Genomic DNA, 21434 nt, shown 5'->3' with positions numbered 1-21434 from the left:
CTGCAGATAGTGACTGCAACCATGAAATTAAAAGACTCTTGCTCCTTGGAAGAAAAGCTATGACCAACCTAGACAGTATATTGAAAAGCAGAGACATTACTTTGCCAACAAAAGTCTGTCTAGTCAAAACTATGTTTTCTCCAGTAGTTATGTGAGAGTTGGACCATAAAGAAAGCTGAGCACCGAAGAATTGGTGCCTTTGAACTGTGGTGTTGGAGAAGACTCTGAGAGTCCCTTGGACTGCAAGGAGATCCAAACAGTCAATCTTAAAGGAAATCAGTCCTGAATATTCATTGGAAGGACTGATGGTGAAACTGAAGCTCCAATACTTTGGCCACGTGATGCGAAGAACTGACTCTTTGGAAAAGACCCTGGTGCTGGGAAGGATTGCAGACAGGAGGAGAAGGGGATGACAGAAGATGAGATGGTTGGATGGCATCACCAATTCTATGAACATAAGTTTGAGCCAGCTCTGGGAATTGGTGATGGACAGGGTAACCTGGCGAGCAGTAATCCATGGGATCACAAAGAGTTGGAAATGACTGAGCAACTAAACTGAACTGAAGCACTTGTCTTGACGTTTTCTTTTCCTTTCAGCAACTTAAAAAATGTATTGCTTTGCATACACCTGGCATCTATTTTTATAATATATTTAAATAGTTGCAAGGAATCTAATTTCTTGGGTATTGTACTGACATTTTAAATGAAACAATTACATCACTCCTTTATAGGTTCAGTGAAATCTAAATACTGGTCCTGTGATACCCATTAATATTTGTTCTAAAAATATTATATTATATAGGTATATTTAAGAACGGAAATTTTACATTATTTTTCTTACTGAACTCATGATTCAAGGTTTTAGAAAAGGCAGAGGAACCAGAGATCGAATTGTCAACATCCGTTGGATCATCGAAAAAGCAAGAGAGATCCAGAAAAAAAATCTATTTCTGCTTTATTGACTATGGCAAAGCCTTTGACTGTGTGGATCACGATAAACTGTGGAGAATTCTGAAAGAGATGAGAATACCAGACCACCTGACCTGCCTCTTGAGAAATCTGTATGCAGATCAAGGAAGCAACAGTTAGAACTGGACATGGAACAACAGGCTGGTTCCAAATAAGAAAAGGAGTAGGTCAAGGCTGTATATTGTCACCCTGTTTATTTAATTTATATACAGAATGCTGCTGCTGCTGCTAAGTCACTTCAGTCGTGTCTGACTCTGTGAGACCCCATGGCCTGCAGCCTACCAGGCTCCTCCATCCTTGGGATTTTCCAGGCAAGAGTACTGGAGTGGGGTGCCATCACCTTCTCCATATATATACAGAGTACATCATGCAAAATGCCAGGCTGGACGAAGCACAAGCTGGAATCAAGATTGCCGGGAGAAATATCAACAACCTCAGATATGCAGATGATACCACCCTCACGACAGAAACTGAAGAAAAACTATAGAGCCTCTTGATGAAAATGAAAGAGGAGAGTGAAAAAGTTGGCTTAAAGCTCAACATTCAGAAAACTAAGATCATGGCATCCAGTCCCATCACTTCATGGCAAATAGATGGGAAAACAGTGGAAACAGTGACAGATTTGATTTTGGAGGGGCCCCAAATCACTGCAGATGGTGACTGCAGCCATGAAATTAAAACATGCTTACTCCTTGGAAGGAAAGTTATGACCAACTTAGCATATTAAAAAGCAGAGACATTACTTTGTCAACAAAGGTCCATCTAGTCAAAGCTATGGTTTTTCCAGTAGTCATGTATGGATGTTAGAGTTAGACTATAAAGAAAGCTGAGCACCAAAGAATTGATCCTTTGAACTGTGGTGTTGGAGAAGACTCTTGAGAGTCCCTTGGACTGCAAGGAGATCCAACCAGTCCATCCTAAAGGAAATCAGTCCTGAATATTCATTGGAAGGACTGATGTTGAAGCTTTGGCCTCCTGATGTGAAGAGCTGACTCATTTGAAAAGACCCTGATGCTGGGAAAGATTGATGGCGGGAGGAGAAGGGGGCGACAGAGGATGAGATGGTTGGATGGCATCACCGATTCAAAGGACATGAGTTTGAGTAACCTCTGGGAATTAGTGATGGACAGGGAGGCCTGGCATGCTGGAGTCCATGGGGTCTCAAAGAATTGGACATGACTGAGTGACTGAACTGAACTGAATATATTTTTAAATTGCAAGAGTTTTGATTTCTCTATCTATCTACTTACATTTTTTTTTGTTTCCTGTACTCTTAAACTGTAAAAAGATTTTCTTCTGTATGTTTTTATATAATTTCACAAATCAATGAAAATATGTTTTTAAAAATAATATTTAAAAATTTATTGGAATATTAATAATAATTTGAATTGTAATTTTTTGCAGTTGTGGTGTGCATTCATGAAGAGTACTTATTACCATAATGAGAAAGATTTCAGCATCAAATCCAATCTTACTTTTTATTTGGAGACACAAACACTGAGCAAACTAATTTACATAAATAAATGATATTCGTATGCCATAGTTCAGGGAATGGAATTTGTTTTGTTATAGTAAAAACACTAAATTATTTCAAATTTCTATTAGCTGATCTATTATCAAAATTGTTTTTATTGACCTATTAATTGACAACTCATTCAGCTTCCATTTCAGTTGTGTTGAAAGGAACATATTGGAAACCATGACTTGCAAAAGGATGCACTATCCAGTCATTCATATTCTCATCACTGACATTGGCACTGACAAACTTTCATTCTGGGGCACTTCCACTTCGTAAGATTCAGTTATGCAAAGGAAGATAAGGTTTTGAAAGGAATGTGGGAAAGGGGAAGAAATACTTTCTTAAGTAAATACATTTTAAGCAGAGCTGACTGTGGAGTTGAAGATCAGGGAATGATTCCCTTGGAACAATTTATGTCTGGATCTTGGAATATTTTTTGCATCTTCTAGTGCACAATGATCCAGGCTTGGAAAACTGATCTAATGTGTTAGAAACTTTTGACTCAGGGGCTAAAGAATCTGCCTGCGATGCAGAAGACACAGGAGGCAAGGGTTTTATCCCTGGGTCAGGAAGATCCTTTGGAGGAGGAAATGGAAACCCACTCCAGTATTCTTGCCTGGGAAATCCCAGGGACAGAGGAGCCTGGTGGGCTACAGTCCAGAGGGTCACAAAGAGAAGGATATGACTGAGCCTCTAAGCACACACATAATTTTCCAAGAGAGTCTGGAGAGGTGGTAAGTTTAGGAACTGGATAAGAAGGAAGTACAACATGCCTTGGAGCTAGATAATGATCCAATATGGGAAAAATTCAAAAATGGTGACGGGAAACTCCCAAGAGCTGTGGTAAGGGAATTCAGATACTGAAGTAGATTGAGCAATGACAAAGTCTGAATATGGGCCTGTCTTCACAGCTCTATTCTCAGTATATAGAGCAGTGCCTAGGACATAGTTGTTATTGTTCAGTCATTCAGTAGTGTCCAACTCTTTGTGACCCATGGACAGGAACACAGCAGGCTTGCCTGTCCTTCACCATCTCCCGGAACTTACTCAAACTCATGTCCATCCAGTTGGTGATGTCATCCAACCATCTCATCCTCTGTTGTCCCCTTCTCCTCATGCCTTCAATCTTTCCCAGCATCAGGGTCTTTTCTAATGAGTTGGCTCTTCACATCAAGTAGCCAAATTATTGGAAATTCAGTTTCAGCATCAGTCTTTCCTTTAGTATTGACTGGTTTGATCTCTTTTCTGTCCAAGGGACTGTCAAGAGTCTTCTCCAACACCATAGTTCAAAAGCATCAATAGACACTCGAAAATATTAGTGGAATGAGTTTGTCTTGATTTGTGTAATCTTGAATAAGATTTGTATCATTCAAATACAGATTTTATAAATTATACAAATGGAAATCAAACTACAGTTCTCGTTAGTTGTAGCACTGCATGAAATTTGGTTGAAGCTCCAGTTTGCCCCAGATCAATCCTGAGGGACAGAGGAGAGTTGCTAGAAAATAGAGTGGAGAGTGGGAAGCACTCTGGAAAATCGTCATCTGGTTCACAAACTTTTTCCTTTTTTATTTTATTTTTCTTTTCTGAAGCCTGTCTTGTTCTGCAGACCACAGGGGCTTAAATAGTCTGCTGATTCAAATGCAAGCCTGAAAAAGGGTCCCTTGTGCCCAGAGGTGCTCATGACCCTAACTCCTGCCCACTCTTCAGTATTACTTTAATCATAATCTTCATAGTGTTATAGCTCAGTTATTGAAAATTGATCACTATTTGCTACTCTGACTGCACTGCTATTGCCAAGGATTTTATTCTCTAGCCATTGCAACTCTGGCCACTGATCCCTGCCAGATATTGTCTCTCCCCATTTTCTACACCCTGTTCCAATCTACCTTCCATACCACAGTATTCAGATCCCCCAGGTAACTATGACTATATCAGTGTAATGCATGGTTTTAACTCCTGTGTTATTTGCCCACTTCCCCCACCATTTTTCTGTGTACTCTAACTTCTGGGCAATGTGTTTTCTCCCTTGTCGTTCTTGGAGAAACACTTTATTGACACTTCAGGGTTTTTGTGGCATCAGGGTAGCATTCTACCACCACGACAGCACAGGGCAGATGAACCTGAAACTTTGGCAATCACACAGAGATAAGCTGTTTAAACACACTTCTCATTTGACAGCTTAGGTTCCAAAAAATAGTTAGTGACAAAGATTTCTAAGATTTTTTTCATTGAACTTCCCTTTAGAACCAAGAGCAGCTCTTTATCCATAGGTCTTCTCAGGACTAAATTATTTTGATGGTATCATGCAATTCATCTTTTGCTTACTCTCAAATGCTCCCTTTCATGGTTACCTTCTCTTCCACATCTATCAACCACTAGTCTATCTTCCAATCATATCAAAGTTCTTTAAGACACCACTCTGTTTTCTACTTCTGGTCCTTTGCACATGGTAAACATTATAAATATCAGTTCTTCTGTGATGACTTTGTCCAGTAGACCACTCACATCTGTTGTTGTGACTATGACTATTAACAGACCTATGGAGCATTTATGTAGTTTCCTGGATTTTTCCTCAAGAATAGGAAAAACTCACTTCTCTATCCTCACTAAGTGCTTTGCATATCATATGTAACCAATAATTATTTATTGGATGAGTTAATAAATAAAGCAACAATTTAAAATTTGGGGAAATTAAGGGTCCTCTTCTATTTCAGAGGTAGGTGGCTTAACCTGTTTTTTTTTAATTTATTACATAAGGATGCTGCTACTGCTGGTGATGGTATCTGTCATTCCTAAATCATTGGCTTATATGACAATTAAAGAGACAATTTAGGTGAGAATGATTTGGCCAGAGTGTCAAACGTCCTCAATATTTTAAAACAACTAGTGACTTTATAGGTCTGTAGATCTGAAATCCAGTTTTCCTCGCTAGATGGGGTGACTTGGATCACCTTAAATGTCTATTTATGCCAGCATAATTTCTTTGATTTCTGTCTGACTTCTACTTCATAGATCTTACATAAATGAAGCTGAACAATAAATTGCCTGGCCCCTAATGGTGTTCTTCAGGAAGCTACATATACACTTGTCCAGAGACAAACTGGGAAGAGACCTATACACAGGTATATCTCATTTTCAGAGTAAATTAAGTCTATTTTGTTTTCTTTGATGTCTTTCTTTGATCATCACAAATTGAATACTCATAACTCAGTTAGCAAAGAACTTGGTGAATCAACAACTGAGAGTCCTGATTCCTGTCTGGAATCACTATCATGACTATCATAGTCTGTGTCCATATGGCATTCAGAGAAGACATAAAAATAAAATTGATTAGTGTGTTCAAGGTACTTAGTACTTTTTATATGCTGGCTTAATCCTCATAAGGGCCTAAAGAGTTTAAGCACTTTGTTCTCTATGAATGGCAGAAAGATGAGTGACTTTTTTTTCAAGATCATACATCTAGAAAATTGTGGAGCTGGGGTAAAGTCAAATGATCTGTTCATGGAGATATAGGAACAAAATTGTTATCCTATACATCTTCCATGGAAATTGGTAGATGTTCATGAGTACAGTATACAGCCAGATAAACTGACTCATTCGGGTTGAAACAAAGCATGCTTTGTTTTGCCGTATTATGTTGCATTGTGTTTGAGCCCATCTGTGCATGACAGTAAAATTCAACCAATAGTTCTTTAAAATCTCATTTAAATTTGGAATATATAGATATGGACTGAAAGTAGTAGGTATAGCTTTGGACATGGTCTTAGGGCAAGGAGTGCTACCTTCTGAATATATACAAAGTTGGTGTCTGACTCTTCTACTATCAATTTCTGCTCTCTGGATCCCCCTTTCCATACACAATTTCATATTTTTTTCTATCACATGCAAGATCTCCAACACTTCACCACTATGTAGCTTAAGAACATTCTTACATTTGTGAACATTTCAAATGTATATTTCTCAGGCACCAAATCCTTAATAATAAATATTTGGAGATGGGTAAAAGAACAGGGTACTAGGCATGAGCTGCTTGGACAGCTAAGCTTTTTGAGACTTTTAAGCCAATTGAACATCTGAACAAACCAAGAGTTTTCTCAGGATTACGAGGAATCAGAAAACCAAAGGGAATTGAGGAAGGATCTGAAGGTATTTAGCCTGAGTAAAGATAACATTTTCATAGAGTTTCATTTTTTTTTTTTTTGATTGCTAGTCCTCTACACTCACTCAAATACCAATCTTAGGATGTTTATCAGTAAGTTAGTTACCTTTCTCTGTCAAGCAGGTGTGGGCAGCCCCAGCCACTCTTCAATAAAGTTGATGTCTCATGCTGGCCTCTGAGTAATGTGTGACATGACAGGAAAGAGGTTTGGCAGGTGGCTTAAGACAACTTACTTCTTAAGTAAGCAGGAGCAGCAGTAGATAGCCTTTATAATCACATTTTTAGGATATAGTCCCTTAGGACATATTGCCATGGTGATTTACCTCTCCCTAAGAAGACTATGTCCAAGTCACCTCAGGGACCATTTGTTCTAGGAAATCCATGATTCAATGAAAGAACACAATCTGGAGGGACATAGCTCTGGAGGAATGCAGGATAAAGTCCTTGAGTTCATTGCCAGAGTGTCATCTGTGAAGTGCTTCTACAAATTCTATTTTCAAAGGTGCTAAAGAGGCTATTTGTCTGCATACTAGACAGATATAAAGCTAACTCAAGACTAAAATTCTGTTAAGGAAATTACAAAATAAAGTAAGCGAGTTAAGGACTAATTCTGGCAATCTCTCTAAGCTATTAAATGTTGAGAAAATATTATCTGTCAAACTCTGTCCACTTTTGCATTTATATAACTTGTCTGTATGTGTAAGGGAGAGATTCTTTATTTCCTATACTTAAGTCTACAGGCTCCAAAGAGGAAAGCATTCTTTCTTGTTTGCCCCCTTTTATACCCTTTTTAAAATAGAACTGGGCTTGGAGAGTACATAAGGAAGACCTCAGGATAATTGGATGAAGGTATGCAAAGGAGTAATTTCAGATTCATGATTCCTGGTGCAAACTTGAATCTGTTCAAAATATTTTTTTTTCTTCTGTCATAAATCTGGGTGTCTGACTGCCATTCATGTCCTGTCAGTGCCTTTACTTCCCAGTCTACTAGAACTGTCCCAAATGGGGTAGATTATTTCCTATCAGTTCAGTTCAGTCACTCAGTCGTGTCCGACTCTTTGCAACCCCATGAACCACAGCACCCCAGGCCTCCCTGTCCATCACCAACTCCTGGAGCCCACCCAAACTGATGTCCATTGAGTCGGTGATGTCATCCAACCATCTCATCTTCTGTCGTCCCCTTCTCCTCCTGCCCTCAATCTTTCCCAGCATCAGGGTCTTTCCAAATGAGTCAGCTCTTTCTTCGCATCAGGTGGCCAAAGGTGTGTGTTAATCTCTTTATCACTGGAAATGTTCAAAGAGAGGCCAAAAATATCCTGTTTAGAATGCAATATTGGGGAGTGAACCCACCTAATATAAATAATTTTTACTCCTCTCTGTAATGAAGTTTGTTGTTATTGCAAAATGGTGGTTTGGTCACTAAGTTGTGTATGACTCTTGTGACCCCATGGACTGTAGCCTTCCAGGCTCTTCTGTCCATGGGATTTTCCTGGCAAGAATACTGGAGTGGGTTATCATTTCCTTTTCCAGGGGATCTTCCCAAACCAGGGATTGAACCCATGTCTCCTGCATTGCAGGCAGATTCTTAACCGATTGAGCTATAAGGGAAGCAAAACAATAGGGTTTTAAGCTATAGTCTTTTTTTTAAAAAATAAATTTATTTATTTTAGTTGGGGGCTAATTACTTTACAATATTGTAGTGGTTTTTGCCATACATTGACATGAATCAGCCATGGGTTTACATATGTTCCCCATCCTGAACCCCCCTCCCTCCTCCCTCCCCATCCCATCCCTCTGGATCATCCCATTGCCCCAGCCCTGAGCATTTGTCTCATGCATCGAACCTGGAATGGTGTTCTGTTTCACATATGATAATATATATGTTTCAGTGCTATTGTCCCAGAACGTCAGATTAGATGATGCTATAAGGTGTATTTCTGAGATTTTAGAATGAAGGGTGAGGAGATGCTAGCTCTTAGAAAATACAGAAGGAGGAACAACATAAGAAAATCAGTGATGCATTCAGCCTTGACACACTAAGCACAAAAAAGAGGCAGGTATATACAGCAATAAGTTAGAAATGTTGGGTTAGGTTTTGCCAATCTTTATTAACTTTTAAGTACTAAAAAATAGTAAATATAACAGGAGTAAATTTGACAGATTTAATGAGAAGACCAGATATTATAAAAAGAGAGAAAAATGAACAAGATCTTAAAAAATGGCTATTGGTAGACTAAAGAAGTGAAAAGATCAAAAGCTGGCTAAGAAAAGAATCATAAGAGCAGTTTTCTTGAGGGAAAGGGGTATATAGCTTCAGAAAGGAGAGGGAGATAAGAACAAAGAGAAAGTGCCTTAGTAATGAAGTGAAGCAGAAAGGAGTGCTTTTATACTTTTTCCAATGGATGCTGGAAAAATATATACAATTGTCATTCACTGGACACTTTGTTAAAGTTTTAAGAAAAGTATCATTTAATTATCTTCACACAATGTAGCTACAGTCTCAATTATCAAGTGCCTTAAAGTGGTTGAAATGAGACAGAATTTATTTCTCTCTTATATAACACCAGTGACGATCAGTTCACAGTAGGCAAGGCTGGCACTGCAGCTTAGCATCACAAAGTTGTATAAGCCACAGAGTGGTTCTGCCATTCTCAAGATAAAGCTTCTATTTAGGATTTCAAAGTACTGGTTTCCCATTCCTAGCCATCAGGAAAGCAGAAAGAGAGATGCTGCTCTTAAGGGAGACATGTAGACATTGCACCCATTATTTCTTCTTACATATGATTGGAAAAACTTAGTTACTTATGTGCATGTAAATTTGGGGAAACTCGTTCTTCAATTCTTTTGTTGTATTTGTCACCTGTGCCAATAACATGCTGCAGTTGCATAATGAGAACTGTTATTTGGTAAAAACAAATAATGCTAAACTGTTCTTCAAGAATACCTTCAGTTCATTTCAGTCGCTCAGTCGTGTCTGACTCTTTGCGACCCCATGAATCGCAGCACGCCAGGCCTCCCTGTCCATCACCAACTCCCAGAGTTTACCCAAACCCATGTCCATCGAGTCGGTGATGCCATCCAACCATCTCATCCTCTGTCGTCCCCTTCTCCTCCTGCCCCCAATCCTTCCCAGCATTAGGGTCTTTTCCGATGAGTCAACTCTTCGCATGAGGTGGCCAAAGTATTGGAGTTTCAGCTTCAACATCAATCCTTCCAATGAACACCCAGGACTGATCTCCTCTAGGATGGACTGGTTGGATCTCCTTGCAGTCCAAAGGACTCTCAAGAGTCTTCTCCAATACCACAGTTCAAAAGCATCAATTCTTCGGCGCTCAGCTTTCTTCACCATCCAACTCCCACATCCTTGGCTACTTGTAAATCCATATAAATTTTAATATACTTCATCATTTTCAGGTACAAAAAAGGAAATAATTAGAATTTCCCTTGGGATTTTCTTGAAACATATATTTGTATGGAAAGAATGGACATTTATACAACACTGAGTCTTCTAACCCATGGAATTATATATCTCATAATTTACATATTTAAAAAAATTATTTTAGTAATTCTTTCCAAATTTCTCTGTAGAGGGTTTGCCTCTCTTTTATTAATTTTATTCCAAGGGGTTTGAAAGTTTTAAAGCTTTACATATAGTATACACTTTTATATTACATTATAATTGTTAATTTAAGAAACTACAATTGATTTATGTTCATGTATCCAGCAGTATATTGATTATTAATTCTAATAATTTGCATGCAGTTTATTTTGGATTTTCTAACATACCATATCGTAAAGAAATGACCCTTTGTCTTTCTTTATAAAGCTAATGTATTTTATTTCTTTTCTTTTCTTACTTTACTGACAGTCTAGAATAACATGGAATAGAATTGATGAGAGAAGTTTTCTTGTCTTGTTCCTAATTTAACCTGGACAGATTTAAGTATTTTACCATAAAGTAAAAAGTTTGATAATCTTCATTAGTTTAAGGAATTTCCTTTTAATTTCTATTATACTGCAAGCTTTTTTCTCTATCATCTGAATGGATATTAAATATTATCAAAAGATTTTTTCTGTATCAGTTAATAATCTCATGATTAGTATTTTTTCTTCTGATAATTACACTGAATGAATTCCAAATGTGAAAAGTTTACATATCTGAACTAAATTGAACTTGATTATATGTATTTGGTTGGTTTTATTTTACTTGAGATTTTTACATCTATGTTCCTGGGAGAGGTTTCAAGATATTGTGTATGGTTTGGTGGTGGTTAGTTGCTAAATTGTGTCCAACTCTTGCAACTACAGGGACTGTAGACCACCAGGCTCCTCTGTCCATGGGGTTTCTCAGGTGAGAATACTGCAGCGGGTTGCCATTTCATTTTCCAGGGGATCTTCCTGACCCAAAGATCAAATCTGGGTCTCCTGCATTGCAGGTGGATTCCTTACTGACTGAGCCACCAGGGAAGCCCCAGTATATGGTTTATACTAGCCAAAAAAAAAAAAAAAAAAAAAATTAGTTGGTGGTGTTTACTCTTATCTATTCCATGTAATCTTTTTGTGCAGTTTGGAGTAATTTCCACTTTAAGAATTTGGCAGAATCTATCAGTGACATTAAAGGACCCAGATACTTAATGTGATAAGTATTGGGACAGTTTGAACGTGGGTTGGAAAATAATTTCCAGACACAGAGTATTTCAGTAAGGAATCAGTTTACTAAGAACAAAGAACAGAGATAATGTGGGCACTGTGAGTGAAGTGGGTCAACACCTCCTGATAGACCAAGGAAAGCTGACACTCTCTGTGGGTTAGTAGCCAATTTTGGGGCTTCCCTGATAGCTCAGTTGGTAAAGAATACACCTGCAATGTCGGAGACCTTGGTTTGATTCCTGGATTGAGAAGATCCACTTGAGAAGTTTTAAGCTACCCACTCCAGTATTCTTGGGCTTCCCTAGTGGCTCATCTGGTAAAGAATCCACCTGCAATGCCAATTTTTGTAGCCTCAAGGCAAAGAAAGTTCCTGCTGGGGGACTGGCATTAGGTGATTGGTTAGGGGACAGTTGGGTGACTACTGGGGTGGGCGCTTTTGTTAATTTGGAGCCAGGAAGCCTGCTGTTGATGATGAGGGGGCCTTTCGGCAACAGTTACAGAGGCTCTCAGTCAGCTCCAGACATAACCTTGGTTCTGGGCTCTACTTATGTGACCTTGATGGAAGGCCTTGCACTTGTGGCCTTAGGGCAGGACTCAACAAAAATATTAATTGAAATTCATTTTCTTGAGAATTAAATAACTTTTTTCCTTTATGTCAGTTTTAGTATGTATTTTATAGGATTTTTCCCAGATAGTTTAAATTCTCAAATTATGTTATAAGCATAACATAATTTACAGAATTCTCTTATCTTTAATGTCTATATGACCTGAGAAACATCCAGATTTCCATTCTGAAGAATGTTTGCGTCTTCTGTCTTTATTCTTCATAAATTTCATCAAGGAATATTATTTTTCACAGTCTTTTTGTGCTTAGCTATTACTAAGTTTTAAAAGTGAATGCTTATCTTATAAATATTCAGCCTATGAACATTTTAAATGCTATATATTTTGAATGGTATATATTTCATCCAAGCACTGAAAAGCGACATCCACAAGTTTTGACTTGTAGTATTTTTATTTCCTCCAGTTCAAATATTTTTTCTAATATCCATGGGATTTCTTGATTGATTTACTTTTTATTCAGAAATGTGTTTCTTGACTTCTAAACATTTAGATATTTTCTAGCTTTTAGTTTTTAGGAATGGAACAAAAATGGGAGAAATACTACGAAAACAATGTCCACAAATGTAAAGGGCAAATATTCTGCCTGCATCTGTGTTACAAAAATAGTCCCAGGGAAGAAAACAGTCATAGCAATAGATAATCTGAGTGGGGTAAGTGCATAATAATTTTTACCCATTATCTACTTATCTTTAGAACATCCCCATAAATAATGTAGGTCAGAAACTATTCCAAAGCTTCTATATATTTTATATGCACCAGTCCTTAGTATAGTAGGAGCCTGGTAGGCTACAGCCCACGGGGTCGCTAAGAGTCGGACACACATGAGCAACTTCACTTCACTTTTCCCTTTCATGCACTGGAGAAGGAAATGGCAACCCACTCCAGTATTCTTGCCTGGAGAATCCCAGGGATGGCAGAGCCTGGTGGGCTGCCATCTGTGGGGTCACACAGAGTCAGACACGACTGAAGTGACTTAGCAGCAGCAGCAGGTGAAATAAATATTTGGTGCTGTGTATACCTTATTACCTTCATTACCTATAGTCTGCCAAAATTATTCAAAACACTTTTTTGTTAAGCCACTCAATATTGAGGCATTTTTTTTAAGGTTAGTTGTTTAATGCCCTCATCATAAAGAAAGTAGAGTTTATATTCATCCTTTGATAGGTTCCCATAGACTTAGAACATATAGACTTTACTGTCCAATTTACTTAGTTGAATCATTGTTCCAAAACATCCTGTGTAGTCAGAATCTAGTATCTAATTCTGTCGTTAGAAGGACATGATCATAAACAAAGTTATTAAAAATTATTAATAGTATGGCATGGAACTTAACAAATATATATATATATATATTTTACACATAGTTGAAAATTTATACGTGCTATATCTCGTATCAGAAATGGTTTATATCCTGAAGGAACAAATCAGTTTCTTACAATATTATCTAGAAAAATTCTTCAACTTTTACATCTCTAGCTCTTTGAAAGCATTTCTTGGTGAAATGGTCAAAGATTTTGCTTTTTTCTTTCCATAATCTTGCTTCTCCCACTGCATCAAAAGTGAAGTGCACCCAGAGATTCATTGATAGAAGCCTAAAATCTGCAGGAACAGAGAATAGTAGTTGTTGGACACCTTTCTTTACAAGCTAAGTAAGTGCTTGTCAAGGCGTAGGGCCCAGACTCAGTCACTTGATCCCCATATGCCAACCTCTGGAAAAAGGTAAATGGTACAGACTTCACATGTCACAGGGTAAATGCCTCCTGACTTATGAGAACATTCAGTCATGTATCAGTAATCCAAGATTGCTTATTCAAGAAATGTGTCTTTCCAAGGGCCTTTCTGAAAGCATTCTTCATGTCCTTATTCCTGAGGCTGAAAATGAGAGGGCTGAGGAAAGGAGTGATGACAGTGTATGGAACTGCAATCATTGTGTCATCTCCTCCTGGTGCTCCTGGCTTCAGATAAACAATAGATGCAAAACCAAAGTGGATGATGACTACTGTGAGGTGGGAAGCACAGGTAGAAAAGGCCTTCTGCTTGCCCTCAGCTGAAGGGATCTTGAGGACAGTGGAAAGAATGAAAATGTAAGTGAGGATAATGAGCAGAAAGGTACCCATCAAGCCTGACTCTGAGATTGCTGTTACAATGAATTCTGTGAGTTCACTGTCTAGACAGGACAGCCTCACAACAGCCCTCATATGACAGAAGAAGTGTTTGACAAGGTTGGGATTGCAGAAAGAGCCCCTGAATATCAATGCAATCTCTGTCACAGAGATAAAGAAGCCAGCAGCCCAAGCAGAGACCACAAGTTTCCCACACACCATGTTGGTCATAAGCAAAGGATATCTGAGAGGGCTGCAGATGGCCAGGAAACGATCATATCCCATCAAAGTGAGAATGATACAGTGAGTGCCACCAAGCCCCAAGAAGAAATACATCTGCAAGCCACAACCTATGACCGAAATTCTTCTTTTCTTGGCCAGGAGATCTGCCAGCATCCTGGGGATAATGGTCAGTGTGTAGCAGGTCTCAGAGAAAGACAGTGTGCTAAGGAAGAGGTACATGGGGGTGTGAAGACGTCTGTCCACCCAGGTAAGACCCATGATGGTCAGGTTACCTGTGAGGGTGAGAACGTAGAGGCAAAAGAAAACCACAAAGAGGAATGTCTGTGCATGTGGGTAAACAGAAAAACCAACAAGAATGAACTCTTTCAAGATTGTCTGATTGATCTTCATTGTTGAATTTTCTGAAATATGAAAGAAAGATAATAAATATCAAATTTTCCATTATTCTTTGAAATGTTGGTTTAAATAGATAAATAGTGAAATTTACAATTTCTTTTTTAAAAATCATTTTATTTATTTATTTATGTTTGTCTGTACCGGGTCTTCTTTGTTGCGCATGGGATTTTTTTTAGCTGCAGCGAGCAGAGACTACTCTCTAGTTGCATGTGTGGACTTCTCATTGTGTTGGCTTGTCTTGTTGTGGCACGCAGGATCTAGGGCATAGGTTCAGTAGTTGTGGCACACGGGCTTATTTGCCCTGTGGCATGTGGGATCTTCCTGGACCAGGGATCAAGCCATGTCTCCTGCATTGGCAGGTGGACTCCCAACCACTGGACCACCAGAGAAGTCCAAGTTTACAATTTCTGATAGATCATTTAGTTTGGCAATTCACCATGTGTATGTAGGTGATTTTTTTTTCCAATATACTATTTGTTTCTGTAAACAAATACTCATTACTTGTTACAGCTCTTTCTTGCCCTTATTAATGATTTTACTGGCCCATAATACTAACAGGACAGAAAATATTCTAATTCATGTCCAGATGAAGGAAATTCAGATGGATTTGGTGATTCAGCTTTGGATTTGACTCTATACCTGAAAAAACTATCAAGTAGTTAATAGAGTCACTGTCTGACTCAGAAACTTTCTATGTATAATGTTGTCTATGTATCTAAGGGGTGAAGGTTGATAGCTAACTTTCTAGCTATTTTGGGACTATATTTTTGACAATGACTTACAACTATAAGAGAATCCCAATGTCATTATCCCTTCTTGGAGAAATTGGTTAGGACCTGAACTCTTAAACAAAAGTGAAGACCATGTCCTTCTGTTTATCTCTAAGTCGTTGTTAAGAATTCCTTCTACCTGTAGAGCCATTTAAAAGCTGAGATTCTTAAATTCTCAGGACTCTTTACAATAACTCTATAACAAGGAAGTTTTATGGATTGTAAACTAAAATTACCTAGGATCCCCAAAGAGAAAATATATTGGCAGAATAAGAAGTTGTTTTAATAGCTCCATGGTGTAAACCCAAGTTTTTCCTAACTCAGTACTTGCAGAACAGCCTGGTTTCACACAGTAGGCCATATTCCTTCCAAGACAGGCCTCCCAAATTTGTTTTCACAGACAGTTAAACTCAGAAGAATTTTGAAAATGCAAAATATCAGTGATTCAAATTCAAAGTAGCCCCTTCCTTATCCAGTCTTTACCCAACTGTGTTATAAATGACTACTTGGAGAATCATACTCAGTAGAATAGGAATATCAGAATCTCCTTCTACTTTTGGCATATTCTGGGTGTTTGTGTTTGTGAAGGGGTTGAGGGCACTCTACCTCACCCTACCTTCAGTTCTCTCTGAAGTTATTGCTAAATCAAACTGTCTCAAATTTAGTTTGGAATATGGATCCACTGACAAAAAAATACACTCCTGTTTAGAGTCAAAGAGAAATAGTAAATTTGAAGAAAATGTAGTGAATTAATTATGAAGAAAACAGTCAAACCATAACAAGAATAGTTTCTTACCTTGTGTATTTTACCAGGGCTCCAAACCCAATACAGTATCAGTTATATTCTTACATGATAGTCTTCACATTGTTGGAAAAATGCTTTGTTCATAACTCCAAAAAGGCAAAGATCAACTTACTATGAAAATCATTGGTCAAAGACTCCAGATTTTTAACTTTATCATTGCTAGTTTAGTGACACTGGGAAAGTTTCTGTACATTCCAGCTTCAAATTTCCCCACCTGGCAAGTAAGGAAAGAGGTCCTGACTATGCCCCTCAGCTTTCTATGGTTCCAGAGTTTCTGACATGAGGTGTGAATTTAGGCCACATGTGCTATGATCAGTTCCCAGCACTCACTGAATTACAATGGCTTAGAGCCTTTCCTTCTAACACTTTGAAGATATTATCTGCTCAGCACTTGTTTGAAGTTCTTCAGCTCTAGAGGTTTGTTTCTGGTTAAGAGACCCTCAGGGATTTCTCTCTTCTTCATCAGAGAGAGGAAAAGAACTTTCTCACTCAACTTTGTAATTTGCTCTCATTAGTTACTGGGGTTTGTATAATATGTGACTTGTCTTCTGGGAGTCTCTGGGGATTTAAAACTTGCAGAGTCTATATGCTGCTCATAACCAAGGCTTCCTGCTACTCTCTTAGTTTTGTTTTGCTGAAGAGTGGAATAAACTGTATCTCTAATGCTCATTCAATTTGCTCTTCCCCTCACCATAAACACACTTTGTCGCTCTAGTCACAGAGTCCATTAATGGTGTGAACAAAAAGTATTGTCTGCCTTTTTAGTAAATGAGGAATGTTTCTTGCCTTCAAACCATCAAGTCATGAGCCACTGAATCCCACCCCACAAATGGTACACCCTGAGGGGAATTCAAAATGAAGAAATTCAGGATACTGGCCCTTGATAGTTAAGATGAATACCAAAGGAATAATTTAATTGATCTCAGGCTCTTACATCTTCCCTTTTACAGAAAGGCATTAAAATTGATTTCAGATGACTGGGGTTTCTTTATGGTTAGCACTAATCTTTTGATTTTTCAGCTACATTTTTTTTCAGCAAAACTTCTACATATACTGGCTCCTCCCTTACCTCTTCAGAACAGTATCTAAAAACTATCTGAAAATCTGTAAACCTGGCTATTATCCTTAGAAAGTTCACCAAATAAAGCATATTCTCAGCTTTTGAGTTGTGTATTGTTTTCAGTCAACCCTGAGCATTTAAGAAAGGCTCACTGTGTTTAAAGTGGGCAAAATCAGAAAAGTATGAGTAAAGTTTCTTCTTACAGGGATTAATATTTTGATGGAGGAGAGAAGATACTACAGATGAAAAGGGGATTGCACTGTAGTGAGCTGAAGACCCAAACATTGAATAGACAAGATAGAAGAACTGGATCAAAGGTCAGAGAAGATGCCATGGAGAAGAAGTATTCTCTCTGCAATAAAATTTGTTGTTGTTGAAAAATAATAGGATTACAAGCAACTGTACCTTAAAAAATTAGATGATGCTATAAGGAGTAGGAGAATCGCAGTTCTGTTTTCATTTTTAGCCTAAAGTTGTGAGGAGATGCTAGATCTTAGAAAACATAGAAGGTTGTTTATCAAGAGAAAATCAATAACAAGATTAGTCTTGACACATTAAGCTCAAAGAAGAGGCAGACGTATGCAACAGAAATTTAGAAGTGTTGGCCTGGGTCTTATGTCTGTCTTCAGATGATGAACTTTGTAGTCATAAAAAATAAATATAATGAGAGCAGGTTTGATAGATTTCACCTGAGAAACATAATCTACCAAAATAGAGGAATATGAACAGGAAAAGCTTGAGATATAGCCATTGATGGAACAAAGAAAGAAAACACCAAATGCTGGCCAAGAAAATAATCACAAGAGTATAGTGTTCTTGAGGGAGAAAGACTAGATGGTTTCAGAAGGGGGAAGGAGATGAGAAATTAAACAGAAAGAGATACTTTTGTACTTTTCCCTAGGGATGGAGAAAATTATGTCTGATTATCTTCTACCAAGAATTTATAATATACTGGACACATTATGAAAAATTTTATAAATATATCATTTAATTATCTTAACAATTCAATGTAGCTACAGCCTTACTACCAAGACCCCAAAATTAAAGTGATTGAAATGAAACAGTATACTGCTTTCTCATAAAAGTGCAATGACAAGCAGTTCATGATTTGTGGGGCTAGGAAGACAGTTAAACTTCACAAGGTTATACAAGTCACAGGTGGGAGAATTGGGTCTGCCATCTTCAAGTTAAGGTTATCATTGCTGAGTCCAAAGATGATTTTTAAAAAATTTCAGTTATTATAATTTTCAAGTCCAGCATTTCATTTAGTTATTTTTAAAAATTTCTCTTCTTTATTCATATTCTGTATTTATCATTTCATGATAGCTTCCTTTATTTCTTAAATCATTAATTTCAGGTATCTGAAAATATTTTTAACAGCTACTTTGAATTTTTGTCTTTTTTGTTAAAATATAGTTGATTTAAAAAGTTGTGTTAGATCCTGGTATAAAGCTATTCAGATATATGTGCATATATATATATATATTTTTTTTCTTTTTCATATAGTTTTCCACTATGGGTTATTGCAAGATATTGAATATAGTTCCCAATGCTATACAGTAGGAACTTGTTTATCATTTTATATATAGTAGTTTGTATCTATTAATCCCAAACTCCTAATTTATCCCTCCCTCATTCCCCTTGGTAACCTTAATTTTGTTAGTTTGTTTTGTCTGTGAACTTGTTTTTGTTTTGTAAATAAGACCATTTGGACTATATTTTAGATTTCACATTTAAGTGATATCATATGATACTTGTCTTATTCAGTCTGATTCACTTCACTTAATATTATAATCTCTAGGTCCATCCATATTGCTGCAAATGGCATTGTGTCATTCTTTTTTTGTGGCTGAGGATTTTCCTCCACTTCTTTACACATTTAACTGTCAGTGAACATTTAGGTTGTTTCCATGCCCTAGTTTTGTAAATACTACTGCAAAGAACATTGGGGGTGTGTGTATATGTATTTTCAAATTAGAGTTTTTCTCTGGCTATATGGCCAGGAGTGGGATTGCTGGATCATATGGTAACTCTATTTTTAGTTTTTTAAGTAAAGTTTTTGTCTTTTAAACACAGAATCTAGTCACACTCACAAGGCAGCTTCTGTTGCCTAATATTTTTTTCCTGGTAGTTGGTAATATCTCCATGTTTCTGGTGATGGGCAGGGAAGCCTGGCCTGCTGCTGTCCATGGGGTCGCAAAGTGTTGGACATGGCTGAGCAACTGAACTGAACTGAACCATGTTTCTTTGCATGTCTCATATTTGTTTCTGTTGAAACTAGATATTTTAGATGATATATTGTAGAAATTTCTGGTTATTGGTCCTCCCCATTCACGCACACAAACACACACACACACACACACACACACACACACTGGGGCCTTTTTTTGTTATTTGCTTTTATGTTTGGTTAGTGATTGGATCGAATACTTTAGTGAACTCTATCCTCCCTTACTATCCTAGAGTATAGGTCTCTTGATACTGCTCATCATGAGCACAGTCATAGTTATGCCCACATTAACCCTGGAATGGCAGTCATTTGATAGGCCTTATTTTGAATGTCCTTTTTCTGACCACATGCAACTATTGGCCTGCCAGTTGCTCAATTGTTTTCAATCCTTCTCTAGAATATTAATTGTTCCACAGATGTATAAAACAAAGTGCAGGCTCCTTTGAAGGGATAGTTTCTGAAATCAGTGTTTGAAATTTGTTCTGACCCAGGGAGGACTCCTCCTGACTGTCTCTTTCCCCTGTTTAGAGAGCTCCTTAGATGAGGCTGAGAACACAGGAAGAGCAGCCTTATCTGGGAACATTGAACAACAATATGACTGAAACTTTCAGCAATGTTTTATGTCTATTGTCTCCTGAGTATGCCCATAGATCTATGAAAACCTTAGTCTATATATCATAATTGTCTGTCTCTCCACAAGAAGAATGTGCACTTCCTGAGAGAACAAATTATATTTGCTCCTTGAAGTTTTCATTACACATAGAGGGAAAAAATGAACATTTTTCCTATTTTGGCAGAAAACAGAAGCCACTGATCTACTTCATTCCTTCATTGGTTCCATATTATATTTCTCATTGACAGGAATAAATATCTAGCTTCTTCCCATTAAAAATTTTATTAGTAAAATAATTTAGAAAAAATTGAAACTAAAGGACTCAGATTTTGCAATGTGAAATATAATTAAAATTCTATTTCTTGAAAATTAAATGTTTCACTTTTCTGTTTGTTTTAGCATGTATCTTATGTTGTATCTTATAGAATTTTCCAACTTTATGTAAATCCTCGTATTCATATATTCATGAAATTATTCACAGCACTTATCTTTAATGTCTCTATGACCTGAGAAACAACCCCATTTCCATTCCCATGGTTGTTTATTTGTGTCATCTGTCTTTATTCCCTAGTCAGTCTCATCAAAGAATAACATAATTTACCAATATTTTCAATACTCCAACCTCTGACTTTTTTGAACCACTGGTGGCTTCCCTGATGGCTCAGTAGTAAAGAATCTGCCTACAGTTCAGGGGACATGGGTTTGATCCCTGGATCAGGAAGATACACTGGAAAAAGAAATAGCAACCCACTTCAGTAGTCTTGCCTGGGAAATCCCACGGACAGAGGCATCTAGCAGGCTACAGTTCATGGGGTTACAAAAGTTGGACATGAGTTAGTGATTTAGACAGAAACAATCACATACTAATATATATTTAATCTCTGCTCTTATATTTATTTTTTATTCACAATTTTTCTGTGTTTAGCTATTCCTTTACTAAATTATTGAGACAAATGTTTATCTTACAAATTTGCTTTCTATATACTTTTCTAATATGTATTTTGAACACTACATATTTTATCCAAACACTGAAAAGATATATTCAAAAGCTTTGTTGTATAGTATTTTTAATTCCTATAGTTCAAATCTTCTTTTCTATTAGCCACAGGATTTCTTACTTTGATTCATTATTTATTTAGAAGTGTGTTTCTTGACTTCTAACCATACAGGTGTTTCTAGATTCTATTTACTCAAATTGGCTTTTTCTAGCTTAACAATCTATGTTAAGTAGCACCTAGAAATCCCTGCCATGGTCACCATGTCAGATGTATGCAGGTTAACTGGCCCAAAT

The 21434-nt window shown here is 37.4% G+C and overlaps 1 protein-coding gene and 1 long non-coding RNA gene across 2 annotated transcripts in view; one reads left to right on the top strand and one right to left on the bottom strand.

Annotated features, from left to right (window-relative positions):
* Positions 1-21434, top strand: part of LOC145504627 (uncharacterized) — a 110534-nt gene that overhangs the window by 76640 nt on the left and 12460 nt on the right. The window contains exon 3 of the long non-coding RNA XR_014052340.1: positions 5504-5613. This is a non-coding gene — a long non-coding RNA (uncharacterized LOC145504627). The remainder of the gene's footprint in view (positions 1-5503; positions 5614-21434) is intronic.
* Positions 13706-14680, bottom strand: LOC145507781 (olfactory receptor 10X1-like). Its single transcript, XM_081495186.1, has one exon. The coding sequence runs from the start codon at positions 14657-14659 to the stop codon at positions 13706-13708; it is 954 nt and encodes a 317-aa protein (XP_081351312.1). The 5' UTR covers positions 14660-14680.

This window comes from Giraffa tippelskirchi, chromosome 5, assembly GCF_054371585.1.
Source record: "Giraffa tippelskirchi isolate mGirTip1 chromosome 5, T2T-mGirTip1v1.2.pri, whole genome shotgun sequence".
Taxonomy (NCBI): domain Eukaryota; kingdom Metazoa; phylum Chordata; class Mammalia; order Artiodactyla; family Giraffidae; genus Giraffa; species Giraffa tippelskirchi.
Note: the sequence above shows the minus strand (reverse complement) of the source record. Positions and strands in the feature narration are given on the sequence as shown.

Excerpts from the sequence above, each read along its gene's own strand:
- LOC145507781 (XM_081495186.1), bottom strand. The coding sequence starts at position 14,659 with ATGAAGATCAATCAGACAATCTTGAAAGAGTTCATTCTTGTTGGTTTT.